At 40.2% G+C, this 25,444-nt stretch overlaps 1 protein-coding gene across 1 annotated transcript in view; it reads right to left on the reverse strand.

Annotated features, from left to right (window-relative positions):
- Positions 1-15,294: 15,294 nt before the first annotated feature.
- The window catches only part of GAD2 (glutamate decarboxylase 2), a 55,640-nt gene continuing 45,490 nt past the window's right edge, over positions 15,295-25,444 (reverse strand). Inside the window, exons 13-16 of the mRNA XM_063301922.1 lie at positions 24,518-24,667; positions 18,182-18,289; positions 16,843-16,932; positions 15,295-15,830 (exon numbers count right to left, since the gene is read on the reverse strand). Of these exons, the coding sequence (XP_063157992.1) occupies positions 15,657-15,830; positions 16,843-16,932; positions 18,182-18,289; positions 24,518-24,667 (522 nt within the window). The 3' untranslated portion in view covers positions 15,295-15,656. The remainder of the gene's footprint in view (positions 15,831-16,842; positions 16,933-18,181; positions 18,290-24,517; positions 24,668-25,444) is intronic.

Below are 25,444 nucleotides of genomic sequence, written 5' to 3' on the forward strand. Positions count from 1 at the left end.
GAAGCTAAATTTATGTATACAAAATGAGCAAGGTGGATGGACTCAATTGCAGTGTGATAGGTGTACCATTGGAAGACCTGAAGGACCAGACTGAGGACAGACCCCCTGGAGAAAATCTTTGTGTTCGCTAAGAGCCAACACCAACTTGATGGCACATAATCAACCAATCAATACAAAATGAAAGCATCAAAATGCACATATACTGTAAGTAGGCACAACCACCAGCTTTAAAATTATTGCATTTTCCCTGCCTTTCCTGGTTAACACCTGTTGCAGATGTTGGACCTGTTATAGTCTTCCTTCCTAGCATAATGGTTATGATGCTTGCCTTGCATGCAGAATATCTCATTTGAAACCCAGCGGGTGTTTTCTTAATTACTATTTTTCCTTCCTCTATCTACTTACTTTCCTGCTGGGCTGTTGCTGTTTTTCAATGAATGGTGGACTTGTTACAAAAAAAAGTAAGTTTTTTATATGTATCCTGGCATGATGCAGCAAATATTTTCCCAGTATTATCAGGCATAGAAATATATAAGCATCCAAATAATTTCAGTGAGAAGGAAGGTTATCGACTGTCATCTGCATGGCGGTTAGCGCTGGCTTCAAGGCATTCTGCTACCTTTAACACAAGCAACATAAAAGGATGTGACATCTGCTGCCACGTCTAGTTTCAAATCTGCTCCCAAGTTTGCCACACGGCTAGCAAAATGTCAGCATGTATTCCTTCTGTCCTGCAGCATTACCCCAAAGTAATTTCACCAACAGACAGAGCCATGAAAGCCAACCCTCCATGAATGCAGAAGTAATTTGTCACTGCCTTCTTCTGGGATGTTCTTTTGATTTCCCAGTTAAGTCTACAGCAGTGTTTCTCAACCTCAGCAATGTTAAACTGTGTGGACTTCAACTCCCAGAGTTCCCCAGCCAGCATAGGGCTAGGGAATTTTGGGAGTTGAAGTCCACACAGCTAAAAGTTGCTGAAGTTGAGAAACGCTGGTCTACAGTATGGTCCTGGGATTTCTCAGCAGTCTCCTGTCCAGCTGCTAACTAGCTCTGATCCTGCTTTGCTTCTCAAGATCAGCCCAGCTTGGTGTCAGGATCTGGGTAAAGTGAAATCTTGGGACAAAGGCAATGCTTGGACTGCTGCTGTGGGAACACGCTGGGCATTCTCTGCATGAAGAATGCAGAGGTGTTCCTGCCTCCTCTGGGTGCTGAACAGGAACAGTCTCAGCCCCATTAGATAAACCAGACCAGGAAAAATCAATTCCATAGGAAGGCTAAATCTACTTTTATTGAGACGGGCTCTAATAACTGAATGTTGCAAGTCTAATTGTGTTGAACCTTCTCTTTCTTATACTTTAATGAATTAATGGATTTGCATGAGCCACTTCCAAATGTTACTTCATTGTTCTAGACTTAAAAATGTTTCAGCCTCTTTTGCCTTGGTAACGGTTCCTGTGTATTTCCATCAAGGTTATCTTCCTTAACTCTCTAAAGAAAGAGGCAGAGTTGTTTGTATCTGGTTTTGTATTATGAATAATTGTTTATTGATAAGTGTTGTTAAATTATGGATTTTGGGCTGCTAATCTCACAATAAAGGATTTAATCATGTTTTGATTTCTGGAGGGTGTGATTACACCTTAGTTCTTGCACTGGGGACCTTGACAGTCAGTCAGAGGCTACTATATGTCTTCCTGACAGTAAAAGCACAACAATATTAATCCTTGGGAGAAGAGCAATGACAAATCTCAATAAAATAGTTAAGAGCAGAGACATCACACTGACAACAAAGGTCCGCATCGTTAAAGCAATGGTGTTCCCTGTAGTAACATATGGCTGTGAGAGCTGGACCATAAGGAAGGCTGAGAGAAGGAAGATAGATGCTTTTGAACTGTGGTGTTGGAGGAAAATTCTGAGAGTGCCTTGGACTGCAAGAAAATCAAAGCAGTCCATCCTCCAGGAAATAAAGCCAGACTGCTCACTTGAGGAAATGATATTAAAGGCAAAACTGAAATACTTTGGCCACATAATGAGAAGACAGGACACCCTGGAGAAGATGCTGATGCTAGGGAGAGTGGAGGGCAAAAGGAAGAGGGGCCGACCAAGGGCAAGGTGGATGGATGATATTCTAGAGGTGACGGACTCGACCTTGGGGGAATTGGGGGTGTTTACCGACAGGAAGCTCTGGCGTGGGCTGGTCCATGAAGTCACGAAGAGTCGGAAGCGACTGAACAAATAACAATCATAAACTCTCTGTTGCTGAGTTGTTGAGAAATGGGGTGTCCCCACCCTCCTCACTGCCCATCACCTTCAAATCCTTGGAAGGTATAAATGTCATATCGTTTTTACTAGTTTAAAAAGTTTTTCCATGCTCTTCTGATAAGCTGCTTTAAGCCTTCAGGAGGTCACAAGTGAGTGAGAAATAAAATAATAATATGCTTTTGACAACAACACATACTTTCATTTTGCTTGGTGCTCCTTCAGATTTCATGTAATCTCTTCCATAATTGTAAACAAACAATAGCTATAAAAACAATTGGAAGAATAGATAAAACAATTAAACTTGTTTACAGGAAGCTAAAAAACAGCACAATTTATGTTCTTTGTTGTCTGTTCATTCCAACAGTAATTCCCTTCAAATTCTGAGGAGTTTAACAATATTCAAAATAAGCTATTCATTTAGAGGGCCTTTGCTCAGCCCAGGAGCATCTGACCGCTATCTAAAGGTTGCTGACTTCATTATTTCAAACTAATCTTGCTTAAAGACACCCCTGTGATGCATTCTTAAGAGCTTCCGCCTTAATCACTTCAAAGCAAATAAGACCAACAGAATGATTTAAAGTCATAAGCACATCTGAATTGCAGCCTGTAGCCCTTTGCTGAGAGGAGGATAAAAGACTTCTGGGAATATTAACAGACTGAAAGCAGGTAGTTGTAGAAGAGGAATACAGATGCTTTACATCAGACCAAAATTAACTCATGCTCATTTTGGAAGCAGGAGAAAGATTTAGCCTGCATTATAAAATACTTTACTTAATCAAGGAGAGGATTTGTTGTTGCAAGAAAGAAAAAAAATAGAGATGGGATTTTATCTTAAGGCCAATGGTAGAAGTACTGGAAGAAGTGCATTTCATTTTCTTGTTTGAAAAACATCAGTATTTCAGTGTTTGGTGCAAATGTGTTTCAATATGAGGTTGCAATATTTGATGCCATGTCTACAAGGGAAAAGAAGATGAAGTGGAACTTCTAGTGCAGAGTTCCTCAAACTTGGCAACTTTAAGATGTGTGGACTTCAACTCAAAGTCTTGAAGTCCACACATCCTAAAGTTGCCAAGTTTGTTATAGGAGGCAAGACCACTCTGCAAGTCAAAGGCATCAGTTTCTTCTGTACTCTGTGGGGGCCAAAAGTTTGGCCTCACATTGGACAAAAGTTTAGTATCTGTGAATACCTTCTGGCATTGTAAGATTTGTGAATGCTTTGCCAAAAGCTGTAGTCTAAGAAATCTATTTTTGTCTCCCTGAAATGTTACGGCTGAGAGCAAAATTTATTTCCAAATTTCTCCACTGTTGGCACTGTGAGCTGCATTTTTTCCTATTGCCCAGGGAAGTACGTGGCACATTGTTTGGAGAGATTAGATGTATGGATGCCAGTTGATATTTCTATTGGTGATTCAGACCTGCATTTTGTGACTCCATAATTCATTCCCCAAGACAGAGATGCTGGTGCTCAAGGGGTGGGGGGAGGGGACAGAGAACAGAATATTCAAATGGTATTAAAAGTAAAAGTATTGCCAATATGATTCTTTTTAATGATATCTCACTGATTATTTAGTGGTCTCACTGCTGATTATTTTTGTTAATACTGCTAGTGTAAAATTATATGACATCATCTTTCTTGGCTCCCAGGACTCCTTTGTAGATGTAGATGTTACCTTGACCATAAAGTGTCTTTCTTCTGGTGGAACATCACTTCTGCAATATCCTAATAGCCCCTTTAGATGCAGTAGAATTGCAGCTTTTCTTCACTGCACATGCAATGAGCATATATTTCCTTTAAGTATGTTCTTAATTCATTTGGTGGATCTCTGTGAAATGCAGTGATTTAAATTTTCAACGATGACAGTCTTATCCAAATCTTTCAGTGTAGGATGAAGTTTCAAAAATTATGTTCGGGTTCATACAACAAAGTTAATCAGGTCATTATCCGAAGCGGTGTGTTGTGGGTGCAGTGAGTCCAACCACATTGCCCAACTTAGCTATTTTCTGTGAAACTTAAAATCTAGTCAACTGCAGGGTAGAGGTCAATTCCTAACCAATCAATACTCCAGAGAAATAAGAGACAGGTGTGCAGTGTAGAAGCAGAAGAAGCTCTATCAGAAAACACACAGCGACAGACTACCGGCCAAATACTGGCTGTACTGCACAAGCCATAGGCTCTGTGGCCGGCCGGCCTGCCCATGGTAAAGGATCCATTAATAAACTGCAGGGGCTCATGGGATACCATGTAGGTTTGGAGGAAGCCGATTGCATGTCTCAAAATGATCAGGTTAGTGTGACTGTGTACTGCCAGATCCAGTAGTAAAGAACTACAGGTAGTCCTCATTTAGCAACCACAGTTGGGAGCAGCAACTTGGTCACTAAGTGGAAAACCATATGACCGCGACTGTACTTAAGATTTTCCTACAGCTTTCCTTTTCCCCCACTGCCCTGCCTTTTGGAATGCTCACCCCAGTACTGGGATAATTAGCAAGAAGGGGATTAATGTTTGTGTTTACATTCATTGGAGAGGAAGGCATTACAAGAGAGTAGGCAGGCACATGATGGGGAATGTACATGGAAGGGAATGTGCTAGTGATGACTTTTGCCTAGCTCACTCAGGGCTCTGAGCCCTGAACTGCTTAGGAGGCAAAGAAAAGGCCAAGGTGTGAAAGTGATTAAAGTCTTGTCAGTTACAGGCAGAGCCAGCTAATTAAGGTCACAGAGCTGAGCTTGTTAACTTGCCCTTAGCATCTTTTTGGGAAGTGCTATGCAGAGAAAAGCAGCTCAGGAAGAGTTCACTTGTTTAAGCAATCTCTCTGCAAGGAAGGGGAAAAAGAAAAAAAAATGAGGCAGGCACAGGACAACATGTACTACTGTAACTGACTGTAATGCAAACTGTGTGAGAGAGAGAGAGAGAGGCTGCGAAAGTCATAAATGTGGGCATTGGTTGCAAAGTTACTTTTTCATCCCTGTTGTAATTTCAAATGGTCAGTGCCTGAGGCAGTCGCTAAGTGAAGTCTACCTGTATGACTGAGTTAGTGGTTGATTGGGTTAATTATGATATGTGAATGGTCCTCTGAGTCTTTTACTTTGCCTACATTTTGACTTATCAACTGAGAATATTAAGGTCACTACTATAAGTCTTTGTGATCTAACTGATAACTGGGGGGACCTGTGCTGGTTATCTGCATTGGTGAACACATTTTAAAATTTCTCCCTAGGGCTTCAGGGTGGCATTGCTCTGGGCAACTGGATGAAAGTGTACATTTTATCTTGCTGACCTATTTTCTGCTACTGAGTAGGAGTATTGCCCTTCAAACTTGGGGCAGGCCTGAAATGGAAGCTTTCTTTGGTGAATCGGAAATGGAGCAAAATTCCATGGAGTGAATTTGTTGGATTAAAAGACCAAATACTAAGGCTTCCCCAGTGTGCGTCCTCTGGTTTTTAAGCCGATTCAGTGTTTCTTTTGCTGAATCAATAGCAGCCAATTTATTTCCTTGGGTAGATGGCTACCCTCCTTTGTCATAGCTAGGGTCTCGTCCTTCAGTTATCTGAGGTTTCTGTGGCGGCAGCCTGCAAAAGGAGGGTCGCTACCCAGAGACTGGGGTCAGTTCTTCAAATATCAGGTTACTTATCATTCTGGGATTATTTCTACCCTGCCCCCAAAAAACTTTTAGCTGTGTCATTCACCAAGGTCAGGTTGTTTATTAGAATTCACAAGTCCTGTCATTCCTGACAGTTTCTTTGATTGGAGAAAAACATGTCACAGAAGACTTCCAGTGCTCATGAGTGACCCTCTGCAGTGGCAGTGCGATTTTCACCTTCAGCGTGCTTCCGCTTAGAATTTCTGTGTGGAAATTCTGGCACGCTGGAGGCTGACATGCTTTTTCTAGCATGTTGGCTTCCAGTTTAATTTTGTTTTAATTAATAGAAACTCGGGTTATAGATTTTTCAAAGTCAGGTGGGACATCTCAAGGGAGATGCCCATATTACTATCACTCAATTTATTGGCATGGCAATTTGTTTTTAGAATTGCTGCAGCAAGTTGCATACAATGAAGCTGGTAATTACATTTCACTTATGTGAATGACAGCATGGCCCCTAGCATTGTTAAGTTTAACTTTAGAATTAAAGGGGGAAAAGAAAGTGAAGGTTTGCTGATATCTGCAGAATCTTTAATTCTCAAAGTGACATTGACCAGAAGAGAAAAATAGAAGTTAAAAAGCAGAGAGAAGCTGGGAAGCAATTGATGTGTGGACCCCAAGCCTGTAAGCTGCCACTCCCCAAAAGTGTCCCCAGCCCCCATTTGGTTACTCACTGCATACTCAGGTCACACTACCCAACTTTTCTGTTAACAACCAAATTGATCTGAAGATTCTGAACAGTTTTACGCCCTGGGATTATGAGGGCAAGTTCACCTTTTGGGGATCTCAAGGAGTGTCCACTTTAGCTTATATGTGACTATCTAGTGCATGTTTCTCAACCTTAGCAACTTTAAGATGTGTGGACTTCAACTCCCAGAATTCCCCAGCCAGCCTTGAAGTTCACATATCTTAAAGTTGCTAAGGTTGAGAAACACTGATCTAGTGGTTGTGCTGTGTATCTCTCTGCAAAGATTTTAGATTAGCTTTTCATTCAGGGAGTGATCACCTACCATTACTGTTTTTTTTCACCTGTGTGGGAACTGAGCAGAGCCACCAGCAATATCTTAACAAATTACTCTCCATGGCAGGTATCTTGGACCACTATGGACAGGTAGGCTGGCTTTGTCTGCAACTCAGTTTTTCAATGCCCCGCAAGCTATCCATCTGTGAGGATTGTGGGTTCAGATATCCTAATGGCAAGAAATCTCTCTTGAAGTCCTTTAGGTTTCAGTAAAGATTCTCTTTACTTTAAGATACAGTCCCCTATCCATGCAAAGACTCAAGTGAATAAGATTCCCCAATTCCCTCCTTTTCTTGCCCTGTCCTCCCACCTTTCTTTGAAATTGTATATTTACAACTGCTTTGGTTTTACAACGTAACTTCCAGCTGCATTCTTCAGCGTCCGTTTTCTGATAAGGCACTAGCCACAACAGCCTGGCTCCAGCTCGCTGTGTCATTAGTGATGTCTCTGGTTTCCTAAGCAGTAACTAGTGAACCCCCCTCCCTCTTTTATAACCCATGACAGAGGAGAAGTCTCAGAAGTGATTTTATGGCTTCTGGGACAAACCTCTGACACCATCTGAAGAGTCACTAGTTGCTACACAGGACCATCTTGTATATGCCCCTTCTGAAGCCAGAAAAGTCCAGAAGTATAGCCCCTAGCCATACTTGACCCTGGATAGTTGCTGGGGAAGAACTTCCTTCTTGTCAAATGCTGCATTTCCTTTACATGGTGGATGATGTTCATGGTGGATGAAGCCAGCACTCAGAGCAAGTGGCCCACTTACTTTGCCCCTCCCCGTTTCTCCCTTTCTCTCCAACCAAGGAAAGGACGGATTGCTCCTGCCAGAACCCTGAACTGATCATTTGTACAGAACTGTGGGAACCAAGCCAACAAGAGACAGTGGTTGCCCATCCTCACCCTGTCCTAAAGTGAATGATTCCGTGAATTGCTGGCAGGGAAGAAACAAGAAGCTGTAGTATCAGATGGAACATGGAAGGTATCCAGAAAGTTAATGTTTCATAATTCACTTCTGTCTGAGGTGCTGTACAAGGACAGAATGAGACATGGAATCACTTGCCATTTCTCCTAAGTGCTATGATTTATCACCTGCCTGTCAGGGAATAATTTGTGAGGCTGTTTAGCTATCATATGGGATGGACTCATGAACACACACATACATAAGGTTGTGTTTTCAGTTCTGATTTATTATGAAATTCCATCAAACTGTAAGGGTCTGTCCGTGATGGTGGCTTTTTCTATTCATTTTATATGCTTATATTCTGAAATGCCTATAATTGCTGAGAATGGAGGGGACCTATTTCAAATTCCCTCTTCCATAAAGCTTTGCTTGACTGAGTCCTCATAAATTACCTTCTTTTACACTTTTTTTCCAGGAAGGTACCTTACATGCCAACACCTGGAAGGAGAGCATGAAGCTAGGGAAGACTGTTAAAAGTCTGATTCACACAATGTGCTAAGTTGGGGTTTGTTTAACCATGGTTTTATTGATTAAATCACAGTTCTCTGGGCTCACTCAACATACTATGGCACAAACCATAATTTACACACCACAGTGGGTAGGTCCATACAGTGCATTAAGCCAGAATCAAAGAAGCCATATTTATTTGGTGAGTCAGGCCAAAAAAGAACAGGGCAACACCCATGGAAAAAAAAAAAAATAAGGATAGTAATGCATAGAACACTTAAAATCCACATACAGATTGCATGTGCTGGAAAATGCACTTGCTTGGTTTTTGTTTACATTTTGGGATGGATTACTAATCTCCTAATTAAAGCTCCCTCTGGAAGACATGAGGATCCAAGAATGCATGCTTTCTCTTAAATTGTACAAGAAACCTTCTCGGACATTTCTTTTCTGGATTAAAAGCGAACTTGTTGAAGTTCTGTTTGGTCAGCATCTACCTGCAAGACTGCTTACATACTTTGGTTTCATTATGAAAGAAAAGCAAGCTACACATGAAATGACTTAAAACTTTGCAGATGGGCATTTCTCAGACTTTGGTGTTCAGGTGTTGCTGGCTGCAACTCCCATTCAAAAGCTGTGGTCTAAGAAATCTATTTTTGTCTCCCTGAAACTTCCAGCCAACATGGTAAAGGCCAAGTTGATAAATTTATAATCCTGCAACATTTTGGAATCCAGGTTTGAAAACCAGGGCTAGAACTTGGGGCCATTCAATGGAATTACTCAAGAATAAATTTAGGGTAGGCAAAAGAAACAGATGGATTTAACTCATTGATATGATTCCTTTAAAAGGAGAAATTAGACAAATTCATAGTAAAATCCATAACAAATTGACAGACAATATCTATATAAAAATCAATGTTGAAATTACTATGGATCCAGGAGGACTGTACATTTCTAAAGCTGGCTAGCAGGTGGATGCAATGATTTGCAGATAGTTAAATGGATAAGTCATTAACACATTGCTAAGTCTCTCCAAGGTTTTCCCTAGCTGCTGCCAATTTTATATACTGTAACTAATATAAATTTAAACAGTAGCTTTAAGATTGGATAATATGAAAGAAGTTGGATGGGAGGGAGGATCAACTTCTTTTTTGGCCAGGAGTATCCACAGGATGTGATCAAAAAAGTAAAGATGGTGGTCATGACAGTGCAATCAAAGCTTTGTCATTTTTCTTCCATATATCGCACATGCATTTTCTGGGAGAGGGGGCTTGAGACCTCCCACCTTTCACCCAACAGGCTCAGCCTGGCTACTGCAGGCATGGACTAACCAGCTATGGAGAATAACATGATGCTACCTGTAGATAACAATTGTCTTTATGACATGCTCCTGTTCAGCCATTCTCTGTTCTGGGATACTCTGTTCCTTCCTTTCCCTCTGACCTCCCCAGTTTTCCTCCCTCCCCAACATTTAGCATTTTACCATGACAAAACAATCTCACTAGGTTGTGTTGAGGATTCCTGTCAAGATTTTCTTGCACTTCTTCAAGGCTGCTGATATTGACCTCTTGTGTGGGGGTGGAGCCCCTTGGGTTATAACAGCAATAGTTGGCACAGCCTGAATGTTAGGAATGGTACATGGGGTTTGGCAGGATGGCAGAATACAGATGTGATATGCACGTGCCTTTGTCTGGAGTGGGCCTGGCAAACTTTGGCAATCAAAGATGTAGCCAGGATGGAGCGCCATCTTCCTCCCACCCAGCAGAATCATCATAGAATTTAGGAAACAAGCATTTTCAGCAGAATGGGCAGGAGGGACTGACTTGTCACATTATGCCAGTGTTTCTCAACCTTGGCAACTTTAAGATATGTGGACTTTGACTCCCCAAATTCCCCAGCCAGCCATTCTGGGAATCAAAGTCCACATATCTTAAAGTTGCCAAGGTTGAGAAACACTGCATTATGCTCTCATAGAGGTTCTGTTCCCAGCATCTGGATGGTGCCAAGTTAAGAAATAACCTTGCTATTGCTCTAGCCACCATCTCATGTTGTGCTGGGCAGGTTGATGCAGGCAAATATCTGGATCAGAGCCAAGGTGTGCTTACAACTAAATAGCACTTGGCCAATTGAGCACCGTGATGTGAGTATATTCATGGTAGAGAAGTTCAGTTTGAAGGAGATTCTGCAGCTGTCTCATATGTGGTCAATATTGCTTTGTTTTCCTCTTTTTATTAGACTTGGCAACTGGAGCGGTTTGAGAGAAAGGGAAGCAAACAGATGGTAGGCCCCACAGACAGAATGCTGTGAGTCACTGCCCAGCTAATGCTTCCGTTTATAACCACCTCCATTTCCCTCTTTTTTCAAGCTGTTTCAAAACAGCTGTAATGATTTCTACCCTTTTATCCTGAAAGGGGCTAATTAAGGCTGTGCACATGCTTTAGATAATACTGGTTTAATTTAGGACCAGGTCCCAAACCTGTACTTCTGTTCCCCACCACAAAAAAGAGCCACCCCAAACCACAGATTTATTTATTTAACTCTCAGCTGCACCAGCTATTCACCAAACATCTTTCTGTAATTCATATACCAATTCCAAAGGCTCAAAGCAGTTTGTTGTCAGTAGAGTAAGAAAACCACTTCAAGCAAGATCATGGGTATATTTACGCCTTTGAAGGAGTTAGAAATGATGCAATACAGTATTGTAGTTTTATTGTCATGGAGTGAGATATGGGCCTATGGTTCTTCCTCCCTCTGATGCCAAAATGTCAAGTGGATTGGGGTCCTGTATTCCTTGACCATGAAATGGAGGATGAGCATTGCTTTTTGCTGCTCTACCAAGTGACTTGCAACCCAAGTATTGTACTTTGACCCACAGAACTCTGCAGCAGCTGCTACTCAGTGTACCACAGGATGCTTAGATTATGTAAGTCCATCTGAAGAATTTCCAGTATTTGGAGTCACTTGCTAACTTGGGTCAGTGATTGTGCTATAAGCTGAGTAGAGTTTAGAGACTGGCTGGGTTTGCACAATGCAGTGAACCATAAAAAAGCCAACCACATTGTAGTCTAAGTATTCTGCATACTCATCCCAGGCAATTAGTTTACGCTTCAATATGTTGTATGTGAAGCCAAATTCAGCGGCCTGCTAGAACCACTGAAATGGAGCAGAGTTTATAACACAGCTTAGAAGCTGGCACAGAAAAAGAAACTATCTTAGATAGCTTCAGTGAGCATGCCAGAGAAACACAGGTTATTGGTCTTACACATTCAGTCCTCCCAAGCATAAAGAATCACACGCTTGGACATATTAGGTTAAGAAGTAAAAAGAAGCTTACTGACTTTATTCATTGTTGCTTCTGCTACATCTATCTTGGTGGAAAAGATGAAGTTCCTTTGTTCTTCTTTTTTTCTAATTAGTTTGCCCTAAACTCTCAGCTCTACAGCTGCCAAGAGGTGTGTGAAAGAAAGGGGCAGAATCCCTCATTAAGGCCCAAGCACATGGCCCTAATGAAGAGAGCAGCATCCATGCTGCCTCTCCCTGGGTGGAGAAAAGAGAGAGAGAAACAGGAATTGGGAGTGGCAACAAACAGCTTCCTCAGAGTTGCATTTAGGGCAACTTAATTTACATGTTAATGAGGCATGCTGGATTTGCCAAAACTTCCAACGTTATGAACCCCCAATATTGGGTTGAGTAAACCATTGCTAAGAGTGGTTAGTGTGTTGGAAAAAGATAGCCTATCTCTTAGGCCAACCTACATCACAAATGTCGTGTGGAGATACCACTGAAGGAAGAAAGGTGGAATATAAGATGGTGGTGATGATAAAGTGATACAATAAATCTGGCAGGGTCAATGCTGCACAGAGTAGCCTGGGAGGAGTAGTACCAGTTATGTGGAATGGAAAAGGCTACAGGCCTATCCTTGACCACATATTCTACCAATATTAGGCAACTGTTGAAAAAGACATCTGGAAAGGAAGATTATCAATTCAAGAAACCCACCTGTTTGTAAAGAAGGGAAAATATGTATCTGTTTTGATAAAATATAAGGTAATAAAAGAGCTAGCCACTTTATTCATAGACAAGAGGATCTTCAAGAGGCTGTGACAATAGAATACTATTACTTTTGGGTTTATCACATTTAAGAGTGCATGACTTACCAATGCCAGTGCTCAGGCACTAGCATGACAGCAGGGACAGCTGGAAGAAGTCATTCTTGTCTTCATGACTTTTGCTGAAAGATTGCATAACAGATGCAACTAGTTCTTATGAGCTTTCAAACCAAGAATGAAAGCTGGGGAACAGGAGAGGCAGACTTTACAGAAACATGACAACCACATTTTATGCTTTTATTTGGGTTCTGAATGACACCACAGATAAAATACTTTAATCAAATACAGGGAAAACAGGTTGCTGTGGAGTTCCCCCAAATGCAACAGACAGAGTTAACTTGAAAAAGAAAATCTTGTTAGAATTGTCCATATGAAAACACCATTTGTAGAACTTGGACTTGAACAACAAAGTTCTATCTAGACCAACTATAATTGGATGCAGTCCAGGCTACAAGTCACCATCTCCACTACCCCTATACTGTCTCCATCAGATGGCAACAGGAACATTAGTGGTGACTTGCAATCCAGCCAATGAACTGCTACATTATCTCAAAGTGCTCCTGCCAGTGGTCTGTTCCCTCCAGTGGAATTTACATTATTACCTTCTGAGGAGAGATTGCATTAACAACAGTGTTTGATAGGTGGTACTCAAAGTCCTGATCCATAGAGATGCTTTGACTTCTCCTTTCCAATGCAAACATAGAGCTGATTTGGGGGAAAGCCCTTATGTGTGGGAGGTTCTGCATTGCCCAATGGCATCTGTGCAGAGACACATGACTGGAGAAAGCTGGCCTAGATCACACTGGAAGAGCTCATAAACTCTTCAGCACATAAGCTTTAAGGTCTAGATTTAAACACTATTTGTAGGAATCAGCCAGTGTGGAGGGAATCATGGTCTAAAGCAGGTAAGCAATAGAGAAACTAGAAGGGATGAAGTTCTTACAATATCTAGATTCAATACTGCTACCAAACACATATAAGAACATTTCATAATATATTGTACAAGCTTATATAGCAATATATGTCAATTGGCAACACTGTACAGTTTGAAATCTAAAGTGCGCAGCCCTCAGCCTGAGGTGGAAAAAAAAATCAGCAAGATCATTCAAAAGGCAGCACAACAACAGACACAGTTTTATCTCTTTTCTCCTATTTTGCAAGGTTACAATGAACCACTATTATGCAAAGTTATATATGTTCAGTCAAATCATATTACATTGCATTTGTATCTTCAAGTATTTTGAGAGAGTGTAAAACAATATTGCTTTACAAACCCAGGTGGCCATGTTGCTTTTTAGTTAAAGCTAAAACCCAATGTTTAGTCAGGGTTGTAACTGGAAACTGTTCCAGGACATGAAACTGAGGAATGACAGATTTCATTTCCTCCAAGATAGCCTTCCCCAATGTGGTAGCCTCATGATGTTCTGTAATGCAACATCCATCATCTCAAACCACTGGCCATAATATGGCTAAGACTGATGGGGATTGCAGTCCAAACATTTGGAAAGCATCGCATTAAGGAAAACTGCCTAAAGTATGGCTGATCTTGCATCCATTAAAAATTAGATGGACCTTCATTATGCTTCCCTAAGAGAAGTATATGAACAGTGGATAGAATACTGATTATCATAACCACACATTGGTATTTAAATAGCACTCCATTATATTTTGTAATTCCATAACACTCTATAAGGTAGGCTGGTAGTAGTATTCCCATACGGTCGTTAGGGGACAAGCCTAAGGCTCAGTAGCATGGCTGAGTCCATTTACAACTTATATTAGAAAAAAGTCCAAAGCAGAGATTTGCTGCTTTATAGTTTAATCTCTTTGTTGTTATCCTAGGCCAGTTCTGACCTCTAAGAGTGGTGTAAATAGTAGTTAGGAACTGTATAGGGGCTTGGGTGTTGTAAACCAAGTTCAAATAAATGTATTAAATGTTTTGAACATGTCATTTCCTCATAAGACCACATAGGTCTGCTGGGACATTAGCACCCAGCTTCTGAAAGGAGACATGGTCATAGCAAATATCACATGGCAAGTACAAGTTATTTCCAACTGTGCTGCCTTCAGAGGTCAACAGCACTGGATGTCTTTTCAACCTTGAGTCTCTCTAAGGGGTCCCACTGTCAATCCCTGGACCCTGCTGCTGATCTTTGCTGTTACTTGAACTATAACAAGGTTCCTTACCAGTGGGCTGGCTTTTTTAGAACCTGTTATAAGAAAATTCATATATTCTTTAGTAGCTCTGAGAAATATTAGCAATATAAGTAATTATTCTGAAGTGCAACCTTTCTAGGGGAAGACTCCAAATGCAACCCTAACTTTACTCTTGGTAGCAGTCTGAAATGATTGTACTTTTACTTAGCCAGGCCATACGGGAAATATCGCTAGGAATAGCAGCATTTTGTGATTTCACTGTTATTTTCGGTTTGTTTGCTTAAAGTTGCAGACATCTCTTGAGGTTCTGCAGTACTAGACTGTGGAGATGTACAAGATAGAAGGACATGTAAAACAGACATTTCTTTTTAAGAATTTATGTGGGTTTATATCTCAAAAGAAGCACTGTTAAACATTTGATGCATTTCATCTAAGGAAAAATAAAATATCTTATTTTATTCTTATATTACTATTTGCCCCTGCAGTTTTTAGAACCCATATAAAATAAAAAAATCTGTATTTTACAAAATAGGATCTTTTTTAATATATATATTTATATATTTCTTTTGTAAAATTAGACGTATTTAAGTACATCTGAATGTTGCATGTAAATTAGAAATTCTGTTCTAATAGAGTAAAAAAAAAAGATAAAAGTTTCTTAATTTTAATATGCATTTTTGCATTTTGTTTTTATGCTGCCCCACAATCTGTGGCCATTTGGGAACCATTGTCCTATTGGCTATTTTTAACAAAAAGAACCACTTTTACTAATCACGCTGATCTTTGGAGGATGGGATTGTGAACGTATATGTATGCTTGATATGCAAAAATGCAGCCTTTTGTATACTATCTTCCTGGAAAACAGGTGTTTGCAAACTCAGAGGGGAGAAAAAGACTTTTTAAAAGGAGCAATGTTCTTGATTTTGAATTATACTCTACTTTGACGCCACAATATAGAAAGAGAATCACTTTGGAACAAATTACAAATACATTCACCACAGTTTGTGACAACTTAATTGTCTACCTAGAGGTGCTTCAGAAGGATCTGGCAGATTAAAGGATTATAAATCTTGCCCAAGGCGTTCTATTTCTTCAATCAGAAAATCGATGTCTTGGTATGCTGCTGCTGGATTGGAGATAACCATGCGGAAGAAGTTGACCTTGTCTCCCAGGGGCTGATAGCTGACCATAGTGGTACCATACTCCATCATTCGAGCTTTAATTACTGGTGCCACCTTCAAAGACGTAACATGGAAAGCAAATCAACACTGTACAGTCGCTTCCTTCTGATTCTTCTCTTGGCCAAACAAAAGATGGAACTAATGATGCACTCAGGGAAGGACTTTGGCATGAGTGTGCAGCAGTATTCAACAGAATGAACAGCTCTTCAAATTCATTACAGCTGCTTTTTGAGGTGAATAAATTAATAGATGTTACCATGTCATGGCAATCCACCTCTGTAAAATCACTAAGTCCAGAAGACCTCCTCCCATAACACTAAAATTTAGTGCAAAGGTTGGCATTCTTTTAAAATCCTGGGCACCAAAATTCCACCTCATGTTAATAGCCTGGAGACTTCAGAAAATTTTGGTGGGATTTTACATGTCAGTGAAAAAAAAAACCCTTTAAGTTTCAGCATTTTCATGGAAGATGTCAAAGTATTTTAAGCATTCTTTTCAAGTTGGGAGTTTCAAGGGTATCTGAGAGAAGTCTGAAGGGCACCCAGCATCTCTGATCACCAAGTTGCTAATCTCTGCTCTATACTGTTCACCAAAACATGTTTACTTCAGTAACATCTAGCATAGAGGTAGAAAACCTTGTGCCCTCTAGAGATTTTTAACTTCAGTTCCCATTAATCCCAGCCTGATTGTTCAATCGCCAGAGATGAGGAATTGTGGGCCAAACATTTGTAGAATAAGTACCAGGAAATTGAGTACCTTTCAAGATGAATTTAACCTGAATCTTCATTGTGAACTTATGAAAGTCTGACTTCATTCTCCACTGCCACTAATAGGCCAGGGAGTAATGGAAATATACTGTAGTTTATTTCATTTGAGAATAAGGAGCTAGCCCTATCTTCCATAAACTGTGCAGGCTGATCAGTTAACCGGTAATGGCTTTCCCTCTATTTAGAAGGGATTTGATGACTGTGAGAGACCACCCAGATACAGATGGATATCCTTACAAATTGCATAGCAGAAATAGAATTCTCTCCCTCTCTCTCATTCTATTTTCTTTCTTTTTTACCTTTGAAAGACGGTTCATTCTTTCTTCATTATCTTCTGTGTTCCGTAAACTGGGAGGCACGTACCAGAAGCAAACATTTGTGTGTTGAGGCTAATGGAAGAACAACAATGTCTTATATTTGAAAAACAGCTTAATTGCAGTAAGCATCGTGTTTTCACTTTACCCTGGGGTTGCTTTTCCTATGATTGTGATCAGTTGAAGTGTTTTTCTTGTTTATTGACTTTGGTGCAGCACAGTAAGAATCACTAGCATTGTAATCAATGAATCTACTAATGTTTTTTGCAAGTTATGCTGGGGAAATCATGCATCACTCCAAGTATCTGCTTTCTTAAGAGGATGACATCATCCACATTCAAAACACTTACTCCGGGGCACACTGATGGGTAATTTTATGACACATTAAAAATTAGCTGATTTATTATTACGTGTTTGTGGTTCCCTGTCCATTACATCAGATGCATGCACTCTAGGCCATAGAATTCTCTGTTGTGATCCTGCAGAAGACTAATATGGCTACCCGTCTGGAAACAGATGGATAGAGCTACATTATAAAAGCATTTGTTTATATATATTGCATTGATGGGCATGAAAGAAAGTCTGAAATAATTAACTTCAGGATGACATTTGACTTTCTGAAATGTAGTTTGTTTCTCTGAACTTCCACTGCCCTCCCTGACCAGAGAATTAGCCCACTGAGAACCTGGGGAGGTAGTCATGGAACAGGGCCTGGTTATCTGAGGAACCCCCTATCTCCAATTATCTATGCCCACCTGGCATGTTCTGGAGAACCTTTCATGTATAAGTATAGTCATTCTTGGCTGAGACCCTTAGTGTTGATTCCTTGTAATATGAAGATTAATTGACAAACATTCTCATAGCTGACAAGTACCTCTATAGTACCAGGTCTCTCACCTCAGTCCATCTAAATACAACTGCTTGTGAATAACATTTGAGATCTATCAATAACTAAACAGTGAGGGATATTAGTTAGAGTGCTAGGCAAGAACTAGAGAAACCTTAGTTCTCACCTCCACTAAGCCACAAAGCTTTGAGGTTGTCACATTGTTGTCTTGCCTATATCTTGGAGTTGTGGGGATAAAAATGAAGGATGGAATATGATGTACGCTGCCTTGAACTTCTGAAGGGGTATTAATGTGTCAAATAATTAACAAGCAAATATGAATATATTGATAGAAAATCTCCAGAGCACAATTTTATGCATGATTACTTGGAAGAGAGTCCATTGGTGCATTCTCATAGGTCACTGTACCTGTACACTGTAGAGTATACTATACAGCCAAAACTGTACCTGCTGTTCAAAACTACAATAAAAATGTACCTTTCCATCAAACACCATTTCATAGCCTTCTCTGTTCTTAATTTTGTTATATAGGTATTCTGCCAGTTCCAAGCATTTGTCAATATGTGCTTCAAATCCTATAGTGCCCTGTGGAACAAAAGAAAGAAAAAAATAGCATGAATAGGTATACAAGCCACACATTTTTTTTTAAAAAAATTGGTTGATGCATTAAAATGCAAAGTATAAGCCCAAATTAAACTTGAGGTTAAATGTGTCACTACATGTTACGTATGCTTTTTAAAACATAACAGTAGCCACAGGGGAAACTCTGTTACGATCAAAGCATATGAAATGCAGATATTTAACTCTTTCTTCCCCAATTATGGTCCCACTGAAACTTACTCTGCCATTATTACTATAAAAGAAATTCCCAGTGCTATCAATAAAATTTCTCACCACCTAAAAATTAATAGCAATCTATGGTTATATTTTTATCAGGGTTGTTGTAGGGAGGATAAGGTTAATCGTAAATCTTTTACAACTATTTTGAATTCCCTCGAACAAATGTTTCACTGAACAATAAGAACAAAGCTAAGTGATCATGGTAAGGTTGTAATTATGCATTATTCGTCCATGATGGTCTTCCACAATGTGCCATGTGTACTGGAGATTTTACATTCTTGCCTTTATCATTTCTATAGCTCTGTTTTCTCCAATCTAGTTCCCAGTAGTTGTGTGACATTACAATTACCATGGCAATGAGTTCATCACATCTGGACATCCCCAGCTTAGAAAAGGCTGCCATGGTTGATGAAGGAGTAGCAGACTTGCCCCAAATTGCATTTCTCTTTCCTGGATAGCATGTCATGTATGCCATAGTTAAGCATACTTGGATCCAACATATTGAATTTAGATTTTGAAAAGGCATTCCCTTTGAATTCATCTAGTGGACAATATCTCTTAAAATGCAATGCTGTTCACACATTTTTTCTAAAAAATGCTGAATATATTAACTATTTGTATTTATTATGTAGTGAGAGTTTAAGTTGTATTATTAAGAGTTTCTAGAACACCCTGTATTCATTAGCATTATATATATATATATATATATATATAGGTATAGGTATAGGTATAGGTATAGGTATAGGTATAGGTATAGGTATAGGTATAGGTAAAGGTTTCCCTTGACATTAAGTCCAGTTGTGTCCGACTCAAGGGGGCGGTGCCCATCTCCGTTTCAAAGCCGAAGAGCCGGCATTTGTCCGTAGACATTTCCATGGTCATGTGGCCGGCATGACTACACGGAACGCCGTTACCTGCCCGCCGAAGCGGTACCTATTAATCTACTTACATTTGCATATTTTCGAACTGCTAGGTTGGCAGGAGCTGGGACTAGCAACAGGAGCTCACCCCATCAGGCAGATTCAAACCACCGACCTTCCGATCGGCAAGCTCGGCAGCTCAGCAGTTTAACCCGCAGCGCCACCGCATCCCTATATATATATATATATATATATATATATATATATATATATATATATATCTGTCTGTCTGTCTGTCTGTCTGTCTGTCTGTCTATGTATGTATGTATGTATGTGTATGTATGGTCTTCTGGTTCCTAGCCTGTTGCTTTAACCATTAGAATATGCTATTAAAAGTCATGATTACTTCTTGTAAGCTCATACAGTGGTCCTCATTATGACATCACAGCATCCTGTGGTCACGTGATCGCCATTTGCAACCTTCTTTGCCAGCTTCCGACAAGCAAAGTGAATGGGGAATCCAGCAGTAGGATGCAAATGGCAACCATGTGATGTACTCTTTTAACAACCTGCAGTGATTTGCTTAACAATGGCAACTGGAAGTGCTGGAATTTCTGTCGCTAAGCGGCATGGTCATGCGACATTGCATTTTATGACTGCATCACTTAGCGATGGAAATTCCAGTCCCAATTACTGTCGTTAAGTGAGGACTATCTGTATATGCAAAATCTATTTTGGACTAACTGGACCACATTGTATTTGTATAGAAAAGGAATGAGTAAATCATTGTGTCATTGGAAACACAATGAGAATAATGCTTCATTAAACCATTAATTTTTGTGGTGTCCTAAAATTATTATATTCTGGGAAAACGTAATTAGACATATTAATTTTACTTTGAGACATGGCTAATTCTTTTGAACTATGTACTTATCACATGGAAACTGACAGCTCAACAACATAAATGGATACTCCCAATCCTTCCTATTAAGAAACTTGTCCTTCAACCTTTGAAAGATACATTTATGGCCCCAGTTGGTCAGTGAAGTGAAGACCTGATGTTACTTATGACATATGAATAAATTGCTTACAAACATGGATTACAATTATACAAAATAGAAGAATTCTTTTTGGAAACTATTGCGTAAAAATGTATATACGTACATACATGTATGAGAAGCCCTCATATACATAATTTTTGTGGTGTTTTCCTTTCCCCCCTTTTTTAGTGATTTCTTTTTGGTTCTTTTTCTCTTCTGTTTAATTAAGTTAATAAAGGGAAAATAAAATGTAAATAATAAATAAAGCTGAAGAGAAAGCTTTTCTAGAGAGCTTTTGGAGCCTGATGCCATGCACTGCGTTCAGACTTTTATTGGTTCTATGGCTATGTTTTCATACTTTATTGTATTTTATAACTTTGTGAGCTGCTGAGAGTCTTTTGATTGCAGTGGGATACACATTTGATTAATCAATCAATAAATATATTTTATGTGTAATGTAATGTAAGGTAATGTAGTATGCTATGCTATGCTATGCTATGCTAATATAAATAAAGGGGAAGAAATGCTACACTTGGTTTCACTGAGTGCTGGAAGCTGGTGATCGGCAAGGATGATCCCAGGACAGTGAACACTGATTGACTTGTCTTCTCTGAATTGGCTGAATGATGAGGGGCTGAAGATGCTTTCACCAGCACATAGACAACATCATGCTGAAGTGTCTTCATTATGCAGATAGTGAAGACAAAGGAAGGTAACTTTAGGGTGGATCTAACATGTGTTGGGAACGATTTGAGGATGGAATAGACAGTGGTGGAGCAAAGCTCACTATAACAAATGCTACTTATTTATTTATTGCTGTTTAGTATGATGAATCTGCTTTTTTAAGGGAATTGTGCCAGAAAAATTGGAATAATTATGCAGGAAGTATTTATTTGGCAACCCCTTTTCAAACTGCCAAAGCAGTGGTCCTTTGAGATTTCTTACAAATATGCCCCAGAAAAGAACAGATTTTTAACTAGTTTCTCCACTTCAATAATATTTTATTTATTTATTAATTATTTTAGTAATTATTTGTTAATAAATAAATAAATAAATATTTAATTGTAAACCACCCAGAGGAGGGACTCTGGGCAGTTTACAATAAAAAATATGCCTTATCCTAATTGCTGCCTAAAGTGGAAGCAGGTGTTCTCATCACAGTTTTGCCACATCTGGTTTTAAGAATTCCTACAACAAAAACCTTTCTGTTTCCCAAAAGCTTTTAGCTTGATTAAAGCGTCATAATTGCGCTGCCAACGAGCACGAGCTGGGTGACAGCCATAATTGCATGACATCAAAGGATCTAAGCTTGAAAGTGACACCCAATTTCTTCCTGGTAAAATGTGAATGTATTAGTATTATTGTTTGTTATTCCCAACATTCTGCTTTTATCTCTTTCTCACAGAAGTCTTATGTAAGAGATTGCTCACGTTTACCTCCAAGCTGCAGTGCAGAAGGACTAAGAAGGGTTGCTTAGCAACCAACATACAATTTTGACTTGTCCAAAGCACAATGGAGACTGAAGCAAAAATGCTGCCTTCACCATTCTTTTTAAAAATCACGTGTTGGTAGGATAAGAGGAGGAGCAGGCACAATGGCAAAGTCAGAACACAGGAATGGTTGAAGATTTAAAAGGAATCAATAGCAGCATTGAGGTAATCATGATTTGGAGCAAGGGCTCAATATTTTAGTAGCATGATTAGGTAGTGGGCAGGGTGATAATATGACATACATGTAGGGAGACCTACAATTTTCTCTCCACCACCCCACATCACATTTTGCCAATTTCTTTCCCATTAGTAAAGGTAAGGTTTCCCTTGACATTAAGTCCAGTCGTGTCCGACTCTAGGGGGCGGTGCTCATCTCCGTTTCAAAGCCGAAGAGCCGGCGTTTGTCCGTAGACACTTCCGTGGTCATGTGGTCGGCATGACTACACGGAATGCCGTTACCTGCCCGCCAAAGCGGTACCTATTAATCTACTCACATTTGCATGTTTTCAAACTGCTAGGTTGGCAGGAGCTGGGACTAGAACGGGAGCTCACCCCGTCACGCGGATTCGAACCGCAGACCTTCCGATCAGCAAGCTCGGCAGCTCAGCGGTTTAACCCGCAGCGCCACTGTGTCCCCAATTTCTTTCCCATTACACCTACTTTAAAAGGTATGCTAGAGTTGTGTGTTTCCTGCTTTGACATCGCAGGGAACCATGGCTATCCATTTTCTGTAGTTAGAATTTGGGACTCCAGAAACAGGGTTGGGGCTGTATTGTGACCTTGGCCTCAAAGTTTTCCCCAGTACAAAAACATTCCCTTCCAAGGAATACCATGAGAATTTGGAGACGGAGCATGAGTCAAAGAAATTGGGAAATGGTATCTAGAAATCAGACCCAGTTCTTGATTTAGCTGTAGGTAACCCTGGATGGGCCTGTTGGCCATTAAAAAAAAAAAAGGAAGGGGGGTTGAGGCACTTTTGTTTCCCCAAAGTCTCTCCTTATTTGGAATCTAAAGCACAAGTACCTTTTTACATTCTTCCAAGCAACAGAACTCAAAACCACCCTATAATTGATTATGCATGTAAGTTTAGAAAGAACCCCATCACCCTCTTCTTTTAACTCTTCCTTGGGAAATGGTGAAGAAGCGATGAGTGCTCCCATTGATTTAAATTTAGGATCCCTAATGAAAAAGACCATCTTCCACAAATCGATTACATGCTGTCAGCCCTTCCAGGTAAACCAGACAGGAAACATGACCAGATGAGCTAATTCTACTTTATTGTAAGGCTGAAAGTACAAATCTCTCACCCTATTTATTGCTCGAGTGTTCAGGGTGGGTCTTTCCTAAGTTTATTCTTTAGACCGTTACCCTCTCTCGGATTCCCTTTCCTTTTATCTGATCATTCCCTAGGCAGCACCTCTTCCTCTGTTCCCCAAGGTTGCCCTCACATTCCATCACACATGCCGACAGTAGTAAAATCTGCCTTCTTCTTCCCTAGTATATTATCCTTTCCCTAATATGTTATATATTACATACCCTCCAGTCTGTCTTCATACCATTGGTAGTGGTGGTTATTAAAAATTCATTCCTCACTTCACTATCTTTTTTTAATTTTTATTTTTTTAGGAAGGGTAGGCACACTTTTCAGATGCAGCTGAACAAAATGTCTTTTAATGTTGTGCTGCTAAATTTTCTTGTGGGAATGAAGCTTAGAGGGGCGGAGAGAAATAGAGGCCACCTGCAATTAATGCCTTCACTCATTGTGATTGTGGCCAGCAAAAGGTTAATTTGTGGACCACTGTTTGCACAAACTCAGCTGCTTGTGCTCTAAACTCAATTTAGAACTTCTTAAAAAGTCTTTAAATATTCATGAATGTGAGTACCTTTTTGATGAAATACTTAAATCCGTACAATTAATTCTTTGTTGATTTTAATTACATTAATTTAAATTTAAATTTTTGATTGAGCTTACTTGGTCAATTCCATCAGATGTAAAAAAAAAAAAAACCCTTTTAAACACAACTTCTCCTACACATACAGCTTTATGCATGATGTTCTCAGTGTAAAGGTAAAGGTAAAGGTTTCCCTTGACGTAAAGTCCAGTCGTGTCCGACTCTAGGGGGCGGTGCTCATCTCCGTTTCAAAGCCTTGGAGCCGGCGTTGTCCATAGGACACTTCCGGGTCATGTGGCCAGTATGACTCACGGAACGCCGTTACCTTCCCGCCGTAGAGGTACCAATTAATCTACTCACATTTGCATGTTTTCGAACTGCTTGGTGTGCAGAAGCTGGGACGAGCAACGGGAGCTCACCCCGCCGCGCGGTTTCGAACCGCCGACCTTCCGATCGACAGCTCAGCGGTTTAACCCGCAGCGTCACCGCGTCCCTTGTTCTCAGTGTACTGTGCCTAAAAAGAAGTAGCATTATAAGTGGTGTCTCAGGCGTAACAAGGGCTCCCCTGTAGAACATTCCAAGGAAATCACCATTCCTGGTCTTATCTCTCAAGTTCAACATTTTTGCTTAGTGCATTTTTGAGATCCCTCATCTGGACTCCGGTTATCCCCCCAATCGTATAAATGCTCACCTTTGCCCGCCACATCAGCCATAGTTTGAAGACGTCAACATGGCGCCCACATTGCAATGCCTTGTCTCCAGTGTCATAAGAGAGGTCATAGTGTTTATCTTGTTGGAAGAGGTAAGAAGCATGCATTTGATTGCAGCTTTGCATCAGCCCCTTAAAAAGGAAGAGACATACTCTGTACAGTTCTGGTCACCGCATCTTAAAAAGCTACTTGTTGTGTTGGAAAAGGTACAGAAAAGAGCAGGCGAAATGGTCAAGGAGCAGGAGAAACTCTCCAAGAGAAATGCTCACATTGTCTGGAAGTTTCAGTTTTTGAATAAGGCAAGTACAGGGATCATGTCAAAAGTGTGTAAAATTATGCAGAATCTGGAGAGAGGAATGATTTCTTCTTAATGTCAACACCTGGGGGATCATCCAATGAAGCCAGGCATGAATAGCTACAGGTAGTCCTTGCTTAACAATTGGGACCGGAATTTCAGTCACTAAGCGATGTGGTTGTTAAGTGAATCCAGTCCAATTTTATGACCATTTTTGTGGCAGCCATTAAGCAAGCCACATGGCCATTAAATGAATCATGTGGTTCTCCATTGATTTTGCTTGCTGGAAGCTGGCTGGGAAGGTAAAAAAGGGTGATCGTGTGACTGCAGGACACTGAGACAGTTGTAAATGTGAACCAGTTGCCGAGCGCCTGATTCAGAATCACGTGACTGTGGGGATGCTGTGACAGTTGTAAGTATGAGGACCAGTTGCAAATCGGGGTTTTAGCACTGTCATAAGTCCGAACCATTGCTAACAGATGGTCATTAAGCAAAGACTACCTGTATGTATGGTCTCCAGTCTAGAGAATCTAAGGAGAGTGTTACGGCACTCATGATTTACTTGTGGGTTTCCCATTGGCATCTATTGTGGAAATAGAATTCTGGGCCTTTA

This window comes from Candoia aspera, chromosome 4 (assembly GCF_035149785.1).
Source record: "Candoia aspera isolate rCanAsp1 chromosome 4, rCanAsp1.hap2, whole genome shotgun sequence".
Lineage (NCBI taxonomy): Eukaryota > Metazoa > Chordata > Lepidosauria > Squamata > Boidae > Candoia > Candoia aspera.